The sequence below is a fragment of the Saccopteryx bilineata genome, chromosome 8 (assembly GCF_036850765.1).
Source record: "Saccopteryx bilineata isolate mSacBil1 chromosome 8, mSacBil1_pri_phased_curated, whole genome shotgun sequence".
NCBI lineage: Eukaryota > Metazoa > Chordata > Mammalia > Chiroptera > Emballonuridae > Saccopteryx > Saccopteryx bilineata.
Genome location: NC_089497.1, coordinates 27,354,645 through 27,379,970, shown reverse-complemented (window position 1 = coordinate 27,379,970; position 25,326 = coordinate 27,354,645). Strand labels below are relative to the sequence as shown.

At 39.7% G+C, this 25,326-nt stretch overlaps 1 protein-coding gene across 1 annotated transcript in view; it reads right to left on the bottom strand.

Moving 5' to 3' along the window:
* Positions 1 to 7,239: 7,239 nt before the first annotated feature.
* IMPG2 (interphotoreceptor matrix proteoglycan 2) overlaps positions 7,240 to 25,326 on the bottom strand; it is a 95,887-nt gene continuing 77,800 nt past the window's right edge. Inside the window, exons 17-20 of the mRNA XM_066241674.1 lie at positions 23,609 to 23,797; positions 14,613 to 14,820; positions 14,090 to 14,169; positions 7,240 to 11,783 (exon numbers count right to left, since the gene is read on the bottom strand). Of these exons, the coding sequence (XP_066097771.1) occupies positions 11,771 to 11,783; positions 14,090 to 14,169; positions 14,613 to 14,820; positions 23,609 to 23,797 (490 nt within the window). The 3' untranslated portion in view covers positions 7,240 to 11,770. The remainder of the gene's footprint in view (positions 11,784 to 14,089; positions 14,170 to 14,612; positions 14,821 to 23,608; positions 23,798 to 25,326) is intronic.

Genomic DNA, 25,326 nt, shown 5'->3' with positions numbered 1-25,326 from the left:
CTGTCTCTTTCTTCCCCTCCCGCAGCCAAGGCTCCATTGGAGCAAAGATGGCCTGGGCACTGGGGATGGCTCCTTGGCCTCTGCCCCAGGCGCTAGAGTGGCTCTGGTCACAGCAGAGCGACGCCCCAGAGGGGCAGAGCATCGCCCCCTGGTGGGCAGAGCTTCGCCCCTGGTGGGCGTGCCGGGTGGATCCCGGTCAGGCGCATGCGGGAGTCCGTCTGACTGTCTCTCCCTGTTTCCAGCTTCAGAAAAATACAAAAAAAATTTTTTTTTGTTAAGATTAGCCTGACCTGTGGTGGCTCAGTGGATAAAGCATTGACCTGGAACGCTGAGGTCACCGGTTCAAAACCCTGGGCTTGCCTGGTCAAGGCACATATGGGAGTTGATGCTTCCTGCTCCTCTCCTCTCTCTCTCTCTCTCTCTCTCTCCCTCCTCTAAAATGAATAAATAAATAAAAATAATTTAAAAATAAATAAAATCAATCAATAAAACATTTTTATAAAAAACTGTTAAGATTAAACAATGCCTGCTATTACATCATACTCTCAACTCTATCCACAGAAAGTCAAATTTTTGTTCCTACAAAAAAAATTGTTTTTGTTCAAACAAACCCATCAGTCTCTACCAAATCCCCAACTTCTGCCCCTCCCTCAGAGCACCTGAACCTTATTTCTATTATCCTAGCACAATTCCTCAACTTCCTCCTTGAATCTGTGGTTAAGAAACTCAGGTTACTACATCTGGCTATAGCAGTCCATACTTTCTGACAGGTTTTTGTAAAATGCTTACTACTTTATAATTTGTGAATTACTCGATAAAAATAAGATAGATATAAATGTATGGATCTGATCTCCTAAAAACACTTAGGGCTATTTTTAAATCTCTGTAAACTACTTCTTTCAAAATAGTATGTAAACCACTTACTTGTAAGTCCACCTGATTTGTACCTGGAATATAAAATAATCATTTGCTTACTAGTCAAAAAAATGATTTCTACATATGACCCATTATCTCGAGACAATTGAATGATTAATAATTGTAAATCCACTCCGCATCAAACATTCTTTGGTTTCATGAATAAAGATGAGCAAGACATGGACCCCAACATCAAAGAACTCAGTTTAGTGGAAAGTGAATGACATAAATACAAAATTACAACACAGCCTTCATGAATAATGGGATGGAAGCATGTACATGGCACAGAAAAAGGCATACAAGTGGATTTTTCTGAGGCTTCTTTAAAGGCCCACATGCCAAAAATACACACATTTTCCCCAAACCAGCTGTGGTATGTGCAATATTAACAATGAGAGTTTTTCATTTGGAAAAATGAATTATTCCCAGAAAGCCCACACACCATGTTCATACTACTTAGAAAAACATAATTTCTTAACAACTATTATATTAGCATGGATTCATTTTTATTTTAAAAACAGGACATAAAATGTGTGTGTGTTTTGCTGAGATGACAATTTAAAGGTTAGTTCATGGAACACAGTCCCTTAAGGACTGGGTCAGATGGGACATGTATTCAGAAGCACCCTAATGGTGAACCAGCATGGTGTGGGCATAAGTTAAAAGTGACTAGGCCTGGTCCTGACCAAATTGATTGATTGATTTTTAAGCTAAATAATTTATATTTAGCTTATTCTTTATCTTTTGATTTAATTTATTAGGGTAACTGGTTAACAAAATTATACAGGTTTCCTGGACATGTTTTCTTTGAACAGATGTACCCTGATTTATTGATGTCACCCCATTAAAATTAATAAAAATTAAAAAAACAAAAAAAAATTATCCAGGTTTCAGGTGCACAATTCTACAGCACATCATTTGTACACTGTGTTGTGTGTTCACCACCCCAATCAAGTCTCCACTCATCACCATTTATCCTCCTATAGCCTCCTCCATCTCGCTCCCATTACTCCCCCCTCCAAAATCACCACACTGTTGTCACTATCCATGATGTTTTCACTTCTATCTTTGTCCTGACAAGATTTATTAAAAACCGTTATTATGGCCCTGGCCGGTCGGCTCAGCGGTAGAGCGTTGGCCTGGTGTGCGGGGGACCTGGTTCGATTCCCGGCCAGGGCACATAGGAGAAGCGTCCATTTGCTTCTCCACCCCCACCCCCTCCTTCCTCTCTGTCTCTCTCTTCCCCTCCCGCAGCCTAGGCTCCATTGGAGCAAAGATGGCCCGGGAGCTGGGGATGGCTCCTTGGCCTCTGCCCCAGGCGCTAGAGTGGCTCTGGTCACAGCAGAGCGACGCCCCAGAGGGGCATAACATCGCCCCCTGGTGGGCAGAGCGTCGCCCCTGGTGAGCATGCCGGGTCGATCCCAGTCGGGCGCATGCGGGAGTCTGTCTGGCTGTCTTTCCCCGTTTCCAGCTTCAGAAAAAGAAAAAAAAAACTCGTTATTATTATTTCTCCTAAACCTCAGTCACTAATTAATCAACCAAAAGGTGTTTTTTAGACACAGTTCTTCCACTTGTGTTTTTATAATACTGTCCTTGGAGTCAAATCAAGACCACCGTCCTCTTTACTAAGACTGATTTATAATTTCTTCGTGCTCTGTTGCCAGCAAGACATCACACAGATGGAGAAAGGAAAGGAAACTGAAAATTTGAGTTTTCTGATGTTGACGCTCAGGTATGTGGTAGCTGAATTTCCTTCCGCCTTCCCACGCAGGACTGCTTTAGGCTGCTGTTAGCATATTTGTTTCCTCTGTTCTCTTTAGACAGCTCCGCAATTCCTTCTTTCATTACAGGACAGCTGGTGCTAATCATTCTTTAATCAACTCCACAGTTTTCTTTCCATCTCTGCCTTAAGCAGATGAGTTAAAAAATGAAAGTTCATAAGAGTTTAACAGAGCAAAGTTCAAGAAAGGCTAAATAATGACTCAGCATTATTAAATATTAACAAAATTCAAGGCAACAATTGGGCTCTATATTTATCTCCAGTTCCCCAACATCCTCACTCCACAAAGATTAATCAAAGCCAAATGGGAGATGGGTAAGGAGGTGGATGAAAAAGATGAAGGGATTAAGAAGAATCTCCATTAATAAAAACAGTCATGGAAATGTAAATTACAGATAGGAAACACAGTTGATAATATTGTAATAACTATGGATGTTGTCAGATGGGTACTAGAATTATCGGGATGATCACTTTGTAAGTTATATAAATGTCTAATCACTGTGCTGTACATCTGAAACTAACAGTACTGTTTGTCAACTGTAATTTAATTGTTTAATTTTTTTAAAAAATCAAATTGTAATGCCAGTGGCTGAGGCCAGGCAGGTTCCTATTGGAATCGGGCAGATGATAAAGAAGCATGTGGAGCCAGAAAGTGTAGGGTCATTCCCTGTTGTTAGTAATCAGAGTTTCATGAAGAGGAGCTGCAAGAGAATGAAGCAGCAACAATATTGCAAGTAGAGGACCCCAATCTCTCCAGGATTGAGGTGCCTTGGAGAGATCAGCTATCCAATTTATTAAGCAGAAACATGACATCATGCGTGAGAAACCAACAAGCAGAATACAGTGTCCAATTTTATTATTTAGTTTTGCAAAACTGATTAGATTTCTCTTGCCCTTTCTGAGACATACCACCACACCATCTGCAATCTGATTCCTGACCTGCAGAAAGCTCCAGCAGGGCCAAGCATCGCGTCCTTGAGCCTTCTTTGGGCACAACTGCCTTCAGTCATGTATGCTTGATCTCGACCTTCACTTTCTCAGGATGGGAACAGAAAGTCACTTGGTGCTTTGGCTTTCCTCCAACAATTCCTGTTTAATAGAGTCTTGCAACAGCAGATGAGCAAATGGGCAGGGGTAAACCACCTCTCACAGCAGCAGGCAAACAGAAAAAACTGGTCTCTCACACTGGCAAGCAGGCAATCCACCAACAGCAATCCACCTTGAGGGCAAGCACAAGTAGCCTTTCAAATACTATATACACATGGCGCTGCCACGTGCTCACTCATTAATCAAGCAAAGTGACGTGAGCAAGCCTAACACAGCTGTTTTCTAACATTCCACCCCTTTAGGGTTGGTCACCTCACAATCTATGTGACTGGTGTCTTCCATGATGGTCCCTGTGCAAGGAGTGAGGTACATTACATAAACAGATTACAGCAACAGCACAAGTTATACAATAACACAAAGGTGCCCTTCACAATGTCTCCCTGAGCACTCTGCCCAGAGTTAATTGGAGGCTCACCTCCAGTCCCCTACCCCACAGCATGTCAGAGGGCTTGTGTAGTCCAGGGCAATATTCATTGAAACTGTAGTGTCCTTGGGTGCATCTCTGCAACTGGATGGGAGCAGCTTCCCAGTACGAGAGCCTCCACAGGTGCTGTGGTCCCCCATCAAGGTCTCTTCTAGTACTGTCCACAAGTGGCATGTCCATCCAATAAGGGAGCCAGTGGCCCTTCTTGTTGAAGTCCCTATTTCAAGAGTCCATTATTCTGCTCAATGATCAATCCACAAAAGCTCAGCTGTCTGTACAGATCATCCAAGGTGAAAGTCCACTGCAGGCAACTAGCCATACAGCTCTTTGATAACAGACCTCAGCGTCTTTCCATAAGCACTATATCCATTGCCATGGCCCCATCCAAACCCTTCAGATTTGCAAGCTCACAGGGCTTTGCGGGATCAAACATATTCAAGGCCTGTGCTTCCTTGACAGTTCTTTTTTGCTGCTGCTGCTAAAAAAAAGCACCTATTATCTTCTAATGCCAACACCTGCTGCACATTAGAAGGGGACCAGTAGATTGACAATTTCACATGGGCCTTCCAGCCCCCCGCCTCTCCCCATTGGAGTAGTCGCTCACCTTCCCCCTATTCAAACTGGAACAATAGGTCTTAGGGATCCTCCTCTCCCTCAACTGTCTCCATCATATTATCTTGCAACCATGCAAGCCAAATGCCAGCCATTTTCTTGGCAGCTGCAGGGGATGCTTGCTTCCCCTGTTTTTTCATTGGTTGGAACCTCTGCTCTAACTGTATTTTATTATATCTGTCATCCAATTTCTCTCTATTCCCTGCTGCAATCAAATCTACTCACGTCTGTTTGGGTAACCTTTATGAGCCCATTTCTCTTTTAAGTCATAGGGCGGGGGGGCAGTATGGGCAGAAGCCCACACAGCTTTATGATTTCATGCTGCCTCCACCCCACCCAAATCTGCTACCATCTGTGTAACCACATTGATAGGCTGCCCCACATAGGGTACCTGCTATAAATACTTCCTCGTCTGGCCTATGGGACCTCAGGTTGAAAACAGCATTCTCCATACCGAGTTCTAGGAAGACCTGCTGCAGCTCAGTACACTGGTACCTTGAGATAGAAATTTAATTCGTTCTGTAACCGAGCTCGTAAGTCAGTCAATTCGTATATCAAACTGCTGATACTAGACCTGTGCACCAACGCGCCAACTAGCAGCAGCTTCCCAAATCACGACTCGCATCTCGGAATTTCGCTTGGATCTCGAATAAAAATATGGATCTAGTTGCAGCTCGTATCTTAAAAATTTGTATGTTTGGTCTGTTCGTATCTCAAAGTACCACTGTATACAACTTCCACTGACTCACTGCCCCGGCAAGTCTCCAGCATTCTGCCAAACCATATGAATGGCAGCCATCATCCATTCTAATAGGGTATGGTTTCCTGAATTGCCATGGCAGTTCTGAAGACACTGACTCAAGGAGGAGTATGTGGTAATGGTGGCCAATTTCTCCATTTCTGTTCTGAGAGCATGGTGCCACCCACCCCCTATGTCCCACAACCACAGCAACCAAACTGCCAGGGGCTCAGTAGGTTTCTGCCTGAATTTTGCCCCTAACTCCATCAGCTCTGCCTGGGTGTAGGACCAGACCCCAGAATGTTCAACTACCTGTGGAAGGAGTTTTTCCTGCCCCTGAGGCACTCTTGGCTGCTGGGTTTATACCTTCTGAGTGACCACTGACGGAGCTCTGAGTCTGCAGATGGCAGTTTCAGCCCAAACATCCTCCTCAGAAAAGGAGGAGTTGGAAACACCTGCTCCTGCTGACTCAGAGCCACTCCACCAGTATGGATGCTGCTCCTTCTTCAGCGCCCATTTTGGCTCTTGCAGCTGCCAGCACTCAGCCTGAAGATGAAGCTTGAGCTCAAGCTCTTAAACCCACAGTTGTTTCTCTAACAACTTTTGCTGCCAACATTCAGCTTCTAGGGCAAATTGCAGCTCGCCAACCCATAACTCCTTCTCCAGAGTCCGTTCCAGTTCCAGGCACTATTGGTGTTCAGCCTGCATCTTACATTGTGGCTCTCAAGAGCAGTTGGCCTCCTTCTCTAGTGTTTGTTCCAGTTCAAATCGTTGCTGGTTCTCAGCCTGTAGCCTGAACTGCAGTTCTTAAATCTGCAACTCTTTCTCCAGTGACCATTCCAGCTCATGCCATTGTTGATGCTCAGTCTGCAGCTCATCCTGGAGCTTTTGACCTCAGGCAACCTCTCACACAGAGCATTCAGTGTCTTCTCACAGGGCTGTACAAAATACCCAGCTAATAATCCCCAAAAGGACAACCACAGGGAACCATATGCTGGAGATAACTCTTCTATCCCACCCTTCAAGGGTGTCCATGGCTCCATACCAATCTGATCTGAGTACTGCCCACTATGCCAGATGTAATGCTGGTGGTTGAGGCCAGGCAGTTTCACACTGAATTAGGGCAGACAATAAAGGAATTATGAAGCCAGAAAGCATCAGGCCATTACCCATTTATTCGAGGCTCACAGAGGAACAGATGAGTGAATAAACAAAGGAAAACTGCTTTCCACAGTGGAGGGCAAGGGATCAGGAAAACTGTGCCCCCCCCCCTTGTTTCCATTAACTTGAAAAAAAAAACTGCCCCTCACGGTGGTGGTGGCTGAGGGAATCAGGGAACCACACCTCACAGTGGCAGGAGAGTGATCTGGGAGAATCGCCCCCGAGGGAAAGCACTCATAGCTTTTCATAGAGACAAACACATGGTTTTCTGCCATGTGCTCACTCACTAATTGTGCAAAGTGCTTGCAGAAGGGAAACCAGTGGGCAAGCCTAACACAGCTGTTTTCCACACACAAATTAAATTTTTAAAAAGATTAATCACAGAATTTTTATTTTTAAACCATGCTTACATTGTAGCTTTGAATGGTAATGACAACTCAACTATCACTACAATCTACAATGTTTTCTTTGACAAAAAAAAAACAAAACATGTAGGCAAGATTCTTGAAAGAGAAGTTTATTAATAGTGAAAGTGGCACAATTATATACATGAGAGGGAAAGACCCTTTTATTTACATAAAGACTTTTAAGTTTTTATTTCTAACTAGCTAGCATTAAAACTAGAGCATTTATAAAAAAAACAGTATAGTAGCATGAACTTATCTGATCCCTAGTTTAGGTAAAACATTATGAACAAGATGAAAAAGAAAAATTTTGTATTATCTACACTCCATATTGAACACAATCACATCAGAAACATCACATAGTCCTGACACATAATTATACCTTTATTCTTTAATATCACGGTTACTTTTTTTCTATTTATGTCCTTAATCTCTAAGTAAATCATGTAAGTGAGAGTAGAAAAGAAAAGCCAGAACAAGGAATCATTTAGTCTGTAATTATAAATCCTGGTGAGTGAGGGGAAACTAGCTGTTTAACCTGTGTCTTATTAACTGATAGGAGCAGTATAAGGTTTTTTAAAATGCATTGAGTCAAAAAAAATTCCAGGCAGATTCTCTACATCATCAATCAAATTTTGGTACCTTTCCACCTTTCCACCTTCAGCCAGGATCTATTGTAAAACAAATGCAATGAATTGATTTGATGAGCGGTACCTTCAGATCTTTTTCTCTGCATTTAGTACACACCTGGGAATAGAACAAGCTAGGATCCATGACTCTCGCAGCTGGATTGCAAATGAGAAAGGCAGGCCCCTCCCATTCCTACAGGGAATTGTTAGAAACATTTTAGAATAAAATAATTTGACCCATATTTTTCTTGGCTAAAACAACTCAAAATAATAAGGATGGGTTATTCTCCTAAATCAGCTATGTTCTGATGGAATAAATAGGTTGCCTGCACTTCCCATTTCAAAATGAAAATTCAATTCACAGGCTGCTAGATGTCAAGATATTCACAGAAAACATGGAAATGACACAAAGATACCAGTTGCCTAGAAATAATGAATTGGAAGGCAAACTTATAAAGGAAGCACACAAATGAATGTTTAATCAGGTATTATTATATTTGAGCCAATGTAGTTTTAGATGCTACAAAGAATATTTGTGCAGTTTCCATCTGGGTGTTTTTTTGTTTTGTTTTGTTTTGTTTTTCAGAAGCAAGGGCTGTTTGACTGCATTATAATGCACTATGTGGTAAAATAGTGGAGGGAGGGGAGGAGCAGTCCAGTCATGGTGACCAGATACTGCAGAAGAAGAAGAGAAGTGGGAATAAAAGTAAAGCCTGCTCTTGTTTTGTTATGTAAAGTAAATGTGAGTTTAGGGCACATAAATGAACACATATGCTTAATATATCACCATGATGGAAACGGAATCCTATTTATCAAATAAATTCCCCTTTATCCAGAACCCATGAAAAGAAAAATCGTGAATATATACTCAACTGTAAAGGCTATATGTATCTATAAGACTCCAAAGTACCTTATGAATCAAAAAAATTTTTTTTCAGTGCTAACTGCATTTTATTGTTTTCAAATAAGGTGATAGTCTTATGGAAAATTATATTGCTAGGTTAATGATAATGTTCTGGTAATCAGAATATTTTAGTCCTCAATCACACAGCCTATAAGGAGAGTTTAGCCTAATACTTTAAGTGACTATGTGCCATTAAATTATCTTAGAGAATGCTCCTTTAAAAGGTTTCTATGGGCCCTGGCCAGTTGGCTCAGTGGATAGAATGTCAACCTTGTGTGTGGACGTCCCAGGTTTGATCCCTGGTCAGGGCACACATGAGAAGTGAACATTTCCTTCCCCTCCTTCTTCTCCCCAACCCCCTCACAGCTAGTGGCTCAACTGGTTCAAGCATCAGCCCCAGGCACTCTGGACAGCTTGATTGGTCCAAGTGGGTCAGCCTCGGGTGCTGAGGATAGCTCGGTTGATTTGAGCATCGGCCCCAAACAGGGATTGCTGGGTAGATCCTGATCAGGGGACATGCAGGAGTCTGTCTATCTCCCCTATTCTTACTTTTAAAAAAAAAAATTTCTATGAATCTGGGTTTTTTAATTCTGTTTGTCCATTTGTTTTGTTTTGTTTTTTGTAGATTCCACATATAAGTGAAACCATGCAGTAATTTGTCTTTCTCTGACTCATTTCACTCAGCATAACACCTGCTGAAGGGGAATGCAGTAGATAAGATTGTGATAAATTTACATGGTGACAAATGATTACTAGAGGTAGTGGGATGATCACATTGTAAGGTATAAAAATGTCAAATCACTATATTGTACACCTGAAACTAATATATGTAATATAATATTGTACACCAACTATACTTAAAAAAAAATTTTAAGTTCTTTCTGTGTAGTTCAACCTGTCAGACTGATAACTCCTTTCGCCCTTTACTCTGAACATCAGTGGCTCTCCAGCATGGAGTCGGTGTTCTCTGACCTGCTCCACTGCCACTCAGCTAGAGAAAGGTGGGGCAGCAGTCTCTATTCCTGGACTGAGGCCTCCAGGCCTCTCCCTGAGAGTTGAGGACTTCCTGTACTCTTCCACTTAATGGGTGTGGAGCTAAGTAATTTGCTCCTGCCTGGGAAGCTCATACGGAAGAAAAGCAGAGACAGAGACCTGTCAGAGTTTTCAAATTCCCGCTTCACCACCTGGGTTCTGGGAAACAACCCTTCTTCCACTCCGTTTGTGCTCCTCCTATGTGTTCCATGTGCAGACCTGCTCTAGTCTCCCTTTGTGTCCACCTTGATCTCTACCAGCAAGCAGACAGTCAAAAGGTCGCATTCTAGGGTGAATTTGTGAAAAAACAAATATTATTTTTTATCTAACACAAGTTTAGGGAAAAAAAAGTTAAAACTCAACAAATCCTCAAAAGCTTTATAAATTTAGAAGTGACAAATGTCATTAACATTTATCAATGACCTTTCAAAAGCGCTCAGCAGAAAGTGTCCCAGCAGTGGCTTATACCTGTGCTGAATCCAGTATGTGAGTAGGGGATGAAAAAAAATACTAGGACAAAGTGGGACAAAGGACCTGCCTTCACTCACACACACACACTCACACACACACACACGCACACACGCACGCACACTTGCACACACAACTTGTTACCATGCATACTTTGCAAAATGCCTGGATATCTTCAAGGCTTTCAATAGCTTTACTATGGCATGTACTCGAGTTTACCTTCTAGTGTCCTCATAACGAGTGAAGCTGGCAGTCATCAAGTTAAGAAAGAAAATAAATAAGTGAACCAAGTATTTTATCTTATGGTCCCTCTACCTCAGGTCAGAAAAAAAATCAAAATGTTCCAGCTTGCTTCTGGCAAACATGAAGGCTACGCAACATAAAATACCTCTATCAATAATAACTTATTTGCATATGCAATTTAATGTTAATAGTGGTGATTATTTGGCCCCCATCTTTCTCCCTCCAAACCTACTCATTCAAAAATATACTAGAGTGAAAGTAACTACTAATTTATTTTAAATTTATATATGTGGACTTTTACTTCTGATAAAAATAAAAAAGATACTTAATTTCAATAAAAGTCCTGTCATGTTTCATGTAAGCAGGAATTATTTAGACATGAGTTATTACACAAAGGAGAAATCATCCAAATGAGCTAACCTATACTATGTGAGGTAATTAAGTGCTGTTTTCAAAGTTAAAATACCAGAAACGAGAGAAGACCCAGGATTTGGCCAGGACATCTTTAGGTTGTATAAGCAGGGTCAGGAAACTCATTGGTTATGACTCAGTCCACACGTCAATCAGCACAGCATACATTGTCAGTGCATGGCTTTGACCCATCCCTCACTCCCTCCCATCCCCAGTTAAATTCATCTTTAGTCTAATGTAACCCTCTGAGTTTTATACATATGCATTGCCCTTGACAACTAAAAAAAAATAAGATACTGAGATAATTAACACAACAATAATGTGATTTTGACTAATATACTCAAGAAATTCAAAACTCTGGTAGAATAGTAAAGTGCAAGCTTAACTCTATACTGCAGCAAAAAGGTTGCTTTTTCTTCAGCAGTTTGTTCCCCCCAAAACTGAATACATTATTTAGATAAATGTCAGACTATAAACTATATTAAAACTACCTCAAAGGCTTCTCATTCCATCTGACAATAACAACACGCTACAAAAGATTTACTCATTGAGCTGCCTTCTCCTGTAGTAGTCTCCCTTTTCTTCTCCCGGGAACCCGGATGTACAGTTAAGAGAGACCCTGTCAGAGTCAGAAGCAGACAGCAATGCACTCCCAATGCACATCCTGGCCCAGCTGTTTTCTTCTAGAATGTTTTCCAGAACTCACACAGTTTCAAGTTTCTTTAAATACAGCTTAGGTATAAAACAATTTTTTGTAGGCATAAAAATGGTCACATCTTTATACATTATGAAATTTTAAGCTGAAAAAAATTTTTGTGTCCCAACTTTAATGTTTTTGAATAAAATACTCTTCTTCCAACAGTGTTCAAAGTTCAGGTTATCTATATGATATAGGTAACAAGTGGTCTCTGTCTTCTCTAGTTCCAAAATAGAAGTTTTGATTAAAGCTCTTCCCTGCCATGAAAAAAAAAAGCACAATTAATTGAAAAAATAACAGTGTACATTGAAATGCACTTTTGCTGTAATACATTGCCAAGCTATGTTCCTAAAATCACCAATACTTTGTATTTGCTTTCTTCACAGGAAAGTTACCCTGCACTTTGCTAAATTTAAAAACAGATCCTTCTCTACAAAGATCATGTAATGCTTTTATTAAATCCTAAATTAAGTCTGTGAACATCTTCTTAGTCTACTGATAGATAAAAATGCTGAGATTAAATGAAACTAAAAACGTGGTATGGATTATGGGCCTAACATATTTTTAATGCCATCTTCCTCAGTGAACAACCCTCTTAAGATTATAGTGTCTGTGTCAACTTCCTTTTGTTTCACTCATCTTTTTTAAAATCTCCTGTCACATGGGTTTTTTTAATATATTGATATTAATACCAGATAGTTTACCAGCAGAAACTGAAACAATGTAATCATTGGATTCTCCTAATTAGGCTGTCCTAAATCCTTTCTTTGGATGCCTTAGCCTAGATCAGGGGTCCCCAAACTACGGCCCGCGGGCCGCATGAGGCCCCCTGAGGACATTTATCCGGCCCCCGCTGCACTTCCGGAAGGGGCACCTCTTTCATTGGTGGTCAGCGAGAGGAGCATAGTTCCCATTGAAATACTGGTCAGTTTGTTGATTTAAATTTACTTGTTCTTTATTTTAAATATTATATTTGTTCCCATTTTGTTTTTTTACTTTAAAATAAGATATGTGCAGTGTGCATAGGGATTTGTTCATAGTTTTTTTATAGTCTGGCCCTCCAACGGTCTGAGGGACAGTGAACTGGCCCCCTGTGAAAAAAGTTGGGGGACCCCTGGCCTAGATGAAATGCACTTTTAATTCAGGAAATAGGCTCAGGCAGGTAGCCCTGAAGGGCTTTTATAAAGCCTTAGGAAGACAAAAATGTCAGTCATGTTCTTTCTATTAGATAACACTGGAATGGAGCCACAGGTCATCTGCTGGCTAGAGATGCCAGGATGAGTGACTATCCTGGTTTAAAAGGCAGACGCCTGGTAATATTTATATTTATTGTTCGAACAGCAGGGTGGGCAGCACCTGCCTGGGGCCAAGTCAGATGTCCAAAGATTTTATTAAATTAAATTAATTTTAATGAGGTGACATTGATAAATCAGGGTACATATGTTCAGAGAAAACCTCTCCAGATTATTTTGACATTTGATTATGTTGCATACCCCTCACCCAAAGTCAAATTGTCTTCTGTCACCTTCTAGCTGGTTTTCTTTGTGCCCCTCCCCTCCCCCAACCCCCTCCTTTTCTTGTCCAAAGATTTTTAAAGGAGTTTCCACCATGCACGTGGAATCAGAAAAGTATCTTCCTCAATTTCTTTAAGTGTTCACTTGTCCCTTCCTATCAGAGAGGAATCATGAGCGAGGGGCTGCCTATGAGAGAAAAGGGGTTTGGAGCAAAGGGGCAGAGGTTCTACCTGGGGCCATGGGGGTGATCCTGACCCAAGCTCAAGTTCTTCTAGAAGTCTGCATGAATTGTTCTGGTTTTCTCTTTGAAACGCCAGGTGAAGCCGTGTGGCCTGTGTGAGACCTATCCCCAAGAAGCACCTTTGTGAGGGCAGCATTAGGAGCAAATATAAAAGCCAAATCTTACCCACTACATTCAATTAATGCCCATAATGTTCTCTTTATAAGATAGTTTATTTTCTAACCGAAGTCTGGTTATAGATACTAAGGAACAAAAAGAAATGACCTGCAGACACTTGCCCAAAGTGCAGGCTGAGAAAAGCAAATGGACAGAATGAAATGTTAGATGAACATGACTGAGGCAAGAGATACATTTTAATGAGAGTTGTGTGATTCAAAGCATAGTGAAAAGTATTCATAGAGATACTTAAATGTAAGGATTATGGTTACTCAAATGCTTTTCATGGAAATTGTCTATGAAAAATATTTTAGAGCGTTAAATCATAGGTGATCTATGGTAATGAGAGAAAAATGTAACATAGCCCAGGAAGTTCCAGGCCAGAATACACAGTGTCTTCACTTAGTCCCTTCCACTGTCCCAGGCTTCTTTTGCTCATTAATAAAATTTAAATAAGAAACATTTAACTCATAAAGCCATTATGAGAAATAAATGAGGTAGCCTGTATGGAAATGTATTCATTGTAAAGAACTCAAGAAATATCAGTTATCACCAGAACTATCATAGGGACAGGAATTACACGCCCCACTGGAACCAGTACTCCCAGGCAAACCGCTGAGAGCCTTGTAGGGGCGCTGTTCCCAACGCTTACATTTGATGCTCTCTCACAAAAGCTGCAAACTCGGGATCATTGGCATACAGTTCCAAAATTCTCATTCTTTCTTGAATTTCCTTTAAAAATAAAAAAGAAAGAAGAAGTGGCCATATGCTACATTAGAAAAACCTCAAACATCTTTTTAAAAGAGTTCTAATTTCTATTAGGAATTAAGAGCGCTAGCTATAGGAGAGAAGGGCCTTTTCAGAGAAATGGGAGGCTTGGATAGTACATGAACCGCTCAGAATAATGCAGACATCCTTCTGTGGAAGAGAGGGAGCAGGGAGAGAGCATTCACTAATAGTAGAAAAAGAAACCACTGGGTGGGGAACAGGTACAGCACAGATTTATTTGTATACAATCTGTACCCTACATCAATGGGAGATACTATGAGGGAAAAACTAATCAGAAAATACTTCTTGTCTTTCTTTGAAGCTCATGTACACACATATGCACAAACACGCACGCGCGCACACACCCTACAGCAGAAGAGCAACAATAGAAAAGCAAAGTTTCCTACCTCTCTAGAGAGCCCACTGTTCTCGTACACTTGTCTGATTTCTTCCCTGCTCAGGCCACCAAACACCCCTCCTCCTGCAGAGCTGTAGAAGGGACGCTGAGGATAGGGTCCCTCATACTGCTCGATTCCCGCCTCTTGGCTTTTGTATGTGGGGTTGTACTTGACAGCATCTTCAAAGCGTGTGCCGCTGTCAGGCTGCCTGCTGGAGCTGCAAAAGGAAAAGTATGATCAATTCAGGTCCTGGTTCAGTTGCTCAACCACCTGTCACAAGATTTCTGTTGGGGAAGAGACTAATAAAAATGGGGAGAGGTGACTGTGAAAAATATCCAGATCAATCTCAAAAATTATTATCAAAGTATTATCATTATTATCTCCTCAACTACATGGCAAGCATCCCATGGAATTGTTCCATGTCTCATTTATCTTCATTTGCCCCACAGTGTCTGGCACTCAATAAATGTTGATAGGAAAACAAGCATGCAAATACATAATAGTTCATTATATGCATATGGTGCCATCATTCCCAGAGTCTAACACACAGAGACTCTGATAGAACTAGAAATATGGGGGATTGTCACCTTAAGGAACTAGAAAAAGAAGAACAAAGACAACCCAAAACCAGCCGAAGAAAGGAGATAATAAAAATCAGAGCAGAAATAAATGAATTAGAGAACAGAAAAACTATAGAAAAAATTAATAGAACAAGGAGCTGGTTCTTTGAAAAGATCAACAAAATTGACAAACCCTTGGCAAGACTTACCAAGGAAAAAAGAGAAAGAACTCATATAAACAAAATCCAAAATGAAAGAGGAGAAATCACCACGGACACCGTAGATATACAAAGAATTATTGTAGAATACTATGAAAAACTTTATGCCACTAAATTCAACAACCTAGAAGAAATGGATAAATTCCTAGAACAATACAACCTTCCTAGACTGAGTCATGAAGAAGCAGAAAGCCTAAACAGACCTATCAGTAGAGAAGAAATAGAAAAAACCATTAAAAACCTCCCCAAAAATAAAAGTCCAGGCCCTGACGGCTATACCAGCGAATTTTATCAAACATTCAAAGAAGACTTGGTTCCTATTCTACTCAAAGTCTTCCAAAAAATTGAAGAAGAAGCAATACTTCCAAACACATTTTATGAGGCCAACATAACCCTCATACCAAAACCAGGCAAGGATGGCACAAAAAAAGAAAACTACAGACCAATATCTCTAATGAATACAGATGCTAAAATACTAAACAAAATACTAGCAAATCGAATACAACAACATATTAAAAAAATAATACATCATGATCAAATGGGATTCATCCCAGAATCTCAAGGATGGTTCAACATACGTAAAACGGTTAATGTAATACACCATATCAACAAAACAAAGAACAAAAACCACATGATCTTATCAATAGACGCAGAAAAGGCTTTCGATAAAATACAACACAATTTTATGTTTAAGACTCTCAACAAAATGGGTATAGAAGGAAAATATCTCAACATGATAAAGGCCATATATGATAAACCATCAGCTAACATCATATTAAATGGCACTAAACTGAAGGCTTTCCCCCTTAAATCAGGAACAAGACAGGGTTGTCCACTCTCTCCACTCTTATTTAATGTGGTACTAGAGGTTCTAGCCAGAGCAATCAGACAAGACAAAGAAATAAAAGGCATCCATATCGGAAAAGAAGAAGTAAAGGTATCACTTTTTGCAGATGATATGATCCTATACATCGAAAACCCCAAAGAATCCACAAAAAGACTACTAGAAACAATAAGCCAATACAGTAAGGTCGCAGGATACAAAATTAACATACAGAAGTCAATAGCCTTTCTATATGCCAACAATGAAACAACTGAGAAGGAACTCAAAAGAATAATCCCCTTCACGATTGCAACAAAAAAAATAAAATACTTAGGAATAAACATAACAAAGAATGTAAAGGACTTATATAATGAAAACTATAAACCATTGTCAAGGGAAATCGAAAAAGATATAATGAGATGGAAGAATATACCTTGTTCTTGGCTAGGAAGAATAAATATAATCAAGATGGCTATATTACCCAAAGCAATATACAAATTTAATGCAATTCCCATCAAAATTCCAATGACATTTTTTAAAGAAATAGAGCAAAAAATCATCAGATTTATATGGAACTATAAAAAACCCCGAATAGCCAAAGCAATCCTAAAGAAAAAGAATGAAGCTGGGGGCATAACAATACCTGACTTCAAACTCTATTATAGGGCCACGACAATCAAAACAGCATGGTATTGGCAGAAAAATAGACACTCAGACCAATGGAACAGAATAGAAAGTCCAGAAATAAAACCACATATATATAGTCAAATAATTTTTGATAAAGGGGCCAACAACACACAATGGAGAAAAGAAAGCCTCTTCAATAAATGGTGCTGGGAAAACTGGAAAGCCACATGCAAAAGAATGAAACTGGACTACAGTCTCTCCCCCTGTACAAAAATTAACTCAAAATGGATCAAAGATATAAACATAAGACCTGAAACAATTAAGTACATAGAAGAAGACATAGGTACTCAACTCATGGACCTGGGTTTTAAAGAGCATTTTATGAATTTGACTCCAATGGCAAGAGAAGTGAAGGCAAAAATTAATGAATGGGACTACATCAGACTAAGAAGTTTTTGCTCAGCAAGAGAAACTGATAACAAAATAAACAGAAAGCCAACTAAATGGGAAATGATATTTTCAAACAACAGCTCAGATAAGGGCCTAATATCCAAAATATACAAAGAACTCATAAAACTCAACAACAAACAAACAAACAATCCAATAAAAAAATGGGAAGAGGATATGAATAGACACTTCTCCCAGGAAGAAATACAAATGGCCAACAGATATATGAAAAGATGCTCATCTTCTTTAGCTATTAGAGAAATGCAAATCAAAACGGCAATGAGATACCACCTCACACCTGTTCGATTAGCTGTTATTAGCAAGACAGGTAATAGCAAATGTTGGAGAGGCTGTGGAGAAAAAGGAACCCTCATACACTGTTGGTGGGAATGTAAAGTAGTACAACCATTATGGAAGAAAGTATGGTGGTTCCTCAAAAAACTGAAAATAGAACTACCTTATGACCCAGCAATCCCTCTACTGGGTATATATCCCCAAAACTCAGAAACATTGATACGTAAAGACACATGCAGCCCCATGTTTATTGCAGCATTGTTCACAGTGGCCAGGACATGGAAACAACCAAAAAGCCCATCAATAGATGACTGGATAAAGAAGATGTGGCACATATACACTATGGAATACTACTCAGCCATAAGAAATGATGACATCGGAACATTTACAGCAAAATGGTGGGATCTTGATAACATGATACGAAGCGAAATAAGTAAATCAGAAAAAAACAGGAACTGTATTATTCCATACGTAGGTGGGACATAATAGTGAAACTAAGAGACATTGATAAGAGTGTGGTGTTTACGGGGGGGAGGGGGGAATGGGAGAGGGATAGGGGGTGGGAGGGGCACAAAGAAAACAAGATAGAAGGTGACAGAGGACAATCTGACTTTGGGTGGTGGGTATGCAACATAATTGAACGACAAGATAACCTGGACTTGTTATCTTTGAATATATGTATCCTGATTTATTGATGTCACCCCATTAAAAAAATAAAATTATAAAAAAAGAGAAAAAAAAGAGAAAAAAAAGAAAAAAAAGAAATATGGGGGATTGGGCCTCAATTAAATTCAATTCAGGTCTACAAATATTTACTGAGCATTTATTATGTGCCTAAAACTGTCCTAGATATTAATGATATGAAATATTTGTTGGAATTTCTTTCCAGAAATGATAGTATAGTCTAATGCAAAGTCAGACTCAATAAAAAGTATAAGAACAATGATGGAAGTATGTTCTGGGCACTCAAGAAACCTAAAAGAGGTGCCTGCTTAGCAAGAAGAGGGTAACAGAAGGTAATCCAGACCTAAACCAGTAGCTCCATAGACTATAGAGGCACAAAAGCAAAGTACAATCACAGATTGCAATCACATAAAAACCCGAAAGATCCTTGGATTGTTAGTTTAGCAAGTAGAACAGGTTTTATTTGATCCATTAATGAAGCTATGCTTAACTGAAAGAAAACCAGATTTTATTTTTTGTCAGATCCTTATCAGGACTTAAACCAGAATGAGCCAAAGGATAATAAACTAACAGATCTGGTCCTCACATAAGGGTATCACCTCAACTTCATCACCCTTCTACCCCTCCCCAACTGTGAAACAGACATTTTGGCCATACTCAATGATGCCATTTCTTCACTGTGCCTTGGGATTCATTCATTCATGCCTTCCTAACTTAGCTCATGCTCATTCAACTATCTAATAAGTGTGCCACCCCACCCAAAGTAAATATCTACTCTTCTGTCCAACTAATTAACATAGCCTTCATTAAAATTTCTAAGACTCTTGGAGATCTTTTATAAGATAGCAATAGAGTAGATGGATGTTCTACTCACCTCCTCCCAGGAGTTGTAACTAAATTTAAGAATGATCATCCCAAAAAAACAATTCAGGACTAAATGAAGAGGAGTCTTAAAACCAAGGATTCACAGAAGAAGCCACATCGAGACGCAAAAAAGGGCTGCCGCTGCTCCCAGCAGCAAGCGGTGGCTGAAGTTTCAGAGGGACGTGTCAGCCGCAGGGAGGTTGGCTCTGAGAGGTGTGGGTCCTAACCCTCAAGCTGGCCTCCCCAGACAAGAGCACCAGAGCTGAGAAGAGGTTTCCACACAGCGTTTGGTGGTGAAAAAAAGTGAGATTTCTGTGTGCCAGAAAGAGATGTGAGTTCTCAGAGATGCAGGCACCCTCTTAAAGGGGCAATGCAGAAAATCTTGTTCACAGCCACCTATCCTGGGCTCTGGAGGAAGGACAGCTGAGCAGACTAGAATTGGGAGAGGAGAGTGTGAGATTGGCAGCCTGGGGAGAGACATACTGGGTGAACGGCCACCAAGAGCCCTGTGCTGAATTATTCTTCAATTCCACAGTCATGACCTTTCATAGATAGAGCACTCCCCTTTATATGGTATCATCCTGGAGGAAAGCAACTGCCTCACCCTCGGGAATCTCTCTTGCCCCATCCAATGGAGATTGGGCCCTGGCTGAGAAGCAAGCAGTTTTGGCCAGGGAACAGAGAATGGCTGAACAGACTCAGGGAGTAACAATGACTTAGTTGACTGCCTTTGACGCTGGAGCTATTTCCTCTACTTTCCTGAGAATATGACTAGTGCTTGATACAAAAGATCAATGAAACTAAGACAAGGTTCTTTGAAAAGGTAGACAAGGTTGATGAACCTTTAACCACTCATCAAGAAAAAAAGAACCTGACCAGGAGGTGGCGCAGTGGATAGAGCGTCGGACTGGGATGTGGAAGACCCAGGTTCAAGACCCTGAGGTCACCAGCTTGAGCGCAGGCTCATCTGGTGTGAGCAAAAAGCTCACCAGCTTGGATCCAAGGTCACTAGCTTGAGCAAGGGGTTACTCGATCTGTAGAAGGCCCACGGTCAAGGCACATATGAGAAAGCAATCAATGAACAACTAAGGTGTTGCAACAAAAAACTGATGATTGATGCTTCTCATCTCTCTCCATTCCTTTCTGTCCTATCTATTCCTCTCTCTGACGCTCGCTCTGTCTCTGAAAAAAAAAATTTTTTTTAAATCAAAACCTTTAAAAAAGAGAGAGAGAGAGGACCCAAATAAATAAAATCAGATATGAAAGAGGAATAAAAACTGACATCACAAAAATACAAAGGATTTTAACAAAATACTATGAAGAACTAGATGCCAAAAAAAATGGACAATCTGGGTGAAATGGATAAATTCCTAGGAACATAAATCTTCCAAAATTGAATCTGGAAGATTGAGAAAACCTGAGCAGACTGATAACAACAAATGAAATAGAAACAGTTATTAAAAAAAAAAAAAAAGACAAACGTCCTGGAACAGATGGCTTCTCAGATGAATTTTACCACATACTCAAAGAAGAACAAACATCTATCCTTCTCAAAATATTCCAAAAAATTCAGAGTAGAAAAGACTTCTAAGCTCATTTTACAAGACAAGCATTATCCTAATTCCAAAACCAGGTAAAGACACTCCAAAAAATGAAAACCATAGGCCAATATCCCTAATAAACATAGATGCTAAAATTCTCAACAAAATATTAGCAACCTGGATCCAGCAATACATTATAAAGATCATACATCATGATCAAGTTGGATTTATTCCAGGGAGGCGAGGTTGATAAAATATTCTCAAATCAATAAATGTGATACATTATATAAATAAAATAAAGGATAAAAATCACATGATCATATCAATAGATATAGAAAAAGCATTCAATAAAATCCATACCCATTTATGATCAAAACTCTCAACAAAATGGAAATACAGGGATTATATCTCAACATAATAAAGGTCAAGTCCATATAGGACAAACTGACAGCCAACATCATACTCAATGGGCAAAATTTAAAAGCAATCCCCTTAAGATCAGAAACAAGACAAAGGTGTCCCTTTTCACCACTCTTATTCAATATAGTACTAGAAGTCTTAAGCCACAATCAGGTAAGAAGAAATAAAAGGCATCCAAATTGGAAAAGAAGAAGTAAAACTGTCATTATTTGCTGACAACATGATACTGTATACAGAAAAACCTAAAGTCTTAGCCAAAAAACTACCAGATCCAATAATGAATTTGACAAAGTGGCAGGATATTAACATTGAGAAATCAGTGGCATTTCATACACCAACAATAAACTGTCAGAAAGAGAAATAAGGAAACAATCCCCTTCACTATTGCAACAAAAATAAACAAATAACATACCTGGGGATAAACTGAACCAAGGAGTTTAACACTTGTACTTGGAAAATTATAAGACATTAAAAAAAGAAACTGAGAAAGATATAAACACATGGAAGCATATACCATGTTCATGTATAGAAAGAATATACATCATTAAAATGTCTATACTACCCAAATTAACCTATAAATTCAATGCAATTCTCATAAAAATACCAATGGCATACTTCACAGATCTAGAACAAATATTCCAAAAATTTATATGGAACCAAAAAAAGAACCTGAATAGCCTTGACAATCTTAAAGATGAAGAACAAAGTGGGAAGTATCACACTTCCTGATATCAAGCTATACTACAAGACCATTGTAATCAAAACAGCCTGGTACTGGCATAAGAACAAGCATACAGATCAATGCAACAGAACAGAGAACCCAGAAATAAACCCAGGCCTTTATGGTCAATTAATATTTGACAAAGAAGGCAAGAATATACAGTGGAGTAAAGACAGTCTCTTTAATATATGGTGCTGGGAAAATTGGACAGGTACATGCAAAAAAGAAACTAAACCACCAACTTACTCCATTCACAAAAATAAGCTAAATATGGATAAAAGACCTAAAAATAAGCTGTGAAACCATAAAAATCCTAGAAGAAAATATAGGCAGTAGACTTTCAGACATCTCTCGCAGTAATATTTTTGCTTATGTACCTCCGCAAGCAAGTGAAATGAAGTACAAAATAAACATATGGGACTATAGCACACTAAAAAGCTTTTGCACAGCAAAGGAAACCATAAATAAGGTAAAAAGACTACCCACTGTATGAGAGAACATATTCTCCAATATGCCTGATAAAGGTTTAATAACAAAATTTTATAAAGAACTTATAAAACTCAACACCAGGAAGACAAACAATACAATTAAGAAATGAGCAAAGGACCTGAATAGGCACTTCTCCAAAGAGGACATAAAGATGGTAAACAGGCATATGAATAAATGCTCACCTTCACTAATCATCAGAGAAATACAAATTAAAACCCAATGAGATACCACCTCACACCTGCCAGAAAGGCTCTCATTAACAAATCAACACACAAGTGCTGATGAGGGTGTGGAGAAAAGGGAACCCACCTGTACTGCTGGTAGGAATGCAGACTCATGCAGCCATTGTGGGAAAAGTATGGCATTTCCTCAAGCAATTAAAAATGAAAATGACTTATGACCCAGCTATCTCACCTCCAAGGATATATCCTAAGAATCCCAAAACACTAATTCAAAAGAATACCTCCATGTTCATTGCAGTGTTGTTTGCAATAGCTAAGATCTGAAAACAGCCCAAGTGTCCATCAGTGATCAAGTGGATAAAAAAGCTGTGGTATATTTACACATTGTAATACTACGCAGCTGTAAAAAAAAAAAAAAGGAAATCTTACCCTTTATAACAGCATGGATGGACCTGGAGATTATTACACTAAGTGAAAGAAGCCAGGCAGAGAAAGATAAATACTATATGATCTTACTTATATGTGGACTCTAATGAACACAATAAACTAAGGAAGAAAATAAAAACAGAGGCAGGGTTATAGGGAGCAGGTGGATGGCTGTCAGAGGGAAGGGAGAAGAGGGGACTGGATCAAAAAAAAGGTGAATGGATTAGCCAAAAAAAACATATATACCTTACACATATATACAGCCAACAGGGTATCAACAGCCAGAGGGAATAGGAGTGTGGATGTAGGGAGGGGGGAGAAAGAGGGAGGAAAGAGACTTTGCATGAGGCATGGGGCACACAATGGGAGGTGTAGATGGTGTTATATATAATATATATATATTGAGTGGGACACTTGAAACCATGTCAACACAATAAATTAGAAAATAAAAATATAAAACTTCTAAGACTCTCTTCCTCAGGCAAAAACAATTCACTCCTCACCTTGGTCCCTTAGCATCTTATGCGTACTGCTGCTCTGTTTGTTTCCAGTTGACACCATTCAAGCACAGGAACCATATTTTCATTCATCCTTATGCCTTTCTCCCCTTCACCCCGGATCCCTATCCAATATCTGTCACATAGTAAGTTCTAAATGAATGGAGAAAAGTAACATTTTATTCCACCAGAGAGCAATTTTCTTTATTTACCTAAGGGGCTTCTCTCTTTCTCTCCGAGCATTCGGAGTTTGAAGAGTCCTGACGAGGAAGAAGATGACAGCAGAACAGACCAGGAGAAGTCCCACCACAGAGGCGATGGTGATGCCTATAACCAAGGGCTCGGATATAAACTCCTCACAGTGCTCACCTCGGTACCACCAGTTCTCACCCACTCTGCATCTGTAATGAGAAGTGACTGAGTTCGAACATGGAATCACCGCTGAAAGTAATGATTAACAGCAGAAGCATCAGCAGGACTGAGGAAAGGTAAAGTAGTAAATGCCGACCACATGAACCTTCAGCAAAGAGGTAAATACACAGGTGAAGTGATCATATGCTATGAGGTTGTGCATAATGCCTGGCACAGACCCAGGAGATGCTCAATGACTGTGTACAAATGATAGAACAAAAGACTCACTAGATTTACAAGTAGTATTCTATTCAACTCCTTTCGTCATGGATAACATAAAATGGGTCTTCTGCAGAAGGAAAGTGAATGGTGTGAGATCACACTATTAGAGCTGGGTCTGGAACCCAGGTCCCCAAACTCCTCCTGTTCTTTCCCCACAATGTCAAAATCCTTCAAACTCCGAGGCCACAGACTGTGCAAAAATGTCTTCAAATCCCGGGGCAGCAAGGAAATCACTGCCTTTCAAAATATATAATATTAATTTCTCTGGATATCAAGTGACTACTTTTCCACTCAGTTTCGTAGCTCAACATTATATAAATATATATTTTCTCACAAAGAAGAGTCTGAATCATTTCGATCTAGTTCCTCTGTTTTGGGCATTATGTCAACATTTGCCCTTTTTCACATTTTCAACCTGTCCTCTTGTATATTCTCAGCATTCTCTCCTTTTACACCAGTGACTGTGGTGTGTGGCTGGGAGGTTGGTTTGCTCTGCTTTGTATAAGGGCCACGGGCAAGAAATGATGGTCAGGCGACCTGTATTTGCTCATTTGTCTGCTGTATTTTTTTGGCTCCAGCTTTTTAAAACATGGATCTCAAGTACTTAAAACATATTTGTAATAACTGCAAAGACTTTAAATAGCTGCTTTCCTTGATCTCTGAATACTAAGTAGGACCCAGAGAAGCTTAAAGCCATTAAAAACAATCCAAATATCAATAGAAAAAAATGTTTCTTTGTTTTCACTTTCAGATACAGTATAAAGCAATGGTCCCCAACCTTTTTTGGCCCACAGACCGGTTTAATGTCAGAAAATATTTTCACGGACTGGCCTTTAGGTGGGACGGATAAATGTATCACGTGACTGAGACAAGCGTCAAGAGTGAGTCTTAGACGGATGTAACAGAGAGAATCTGGTCATTTTCTAAAAATAAAACATCATTCAGACTTAAATATAAATAAAATGGAAATAATGTAAGTTATTTATTCTTTCTCTGCGGACCAGTACCAAATGGCCCATAGACCAGTACAGGCCCGTGGCCCAGGGGTTGGGGACCACTGGTATAAAGTGTTGATCTTATGCTGAAACCTAACTGAAGCACCAACTGCCTTACCATCACCTCTAAGAACCACAACACAGAGCTCTCCAACTACTCCAAATACTCTCAGTAGGACACTAGATAATATTTTTCTTATAGCTCCCTAAGAGCATAAAATAACTATTTGACCTTGGTATAATTTGAGCCTTCTAACTGACTCAGTCTTCACATGAGAGCTAGATGGCACCAATCTTTTGCC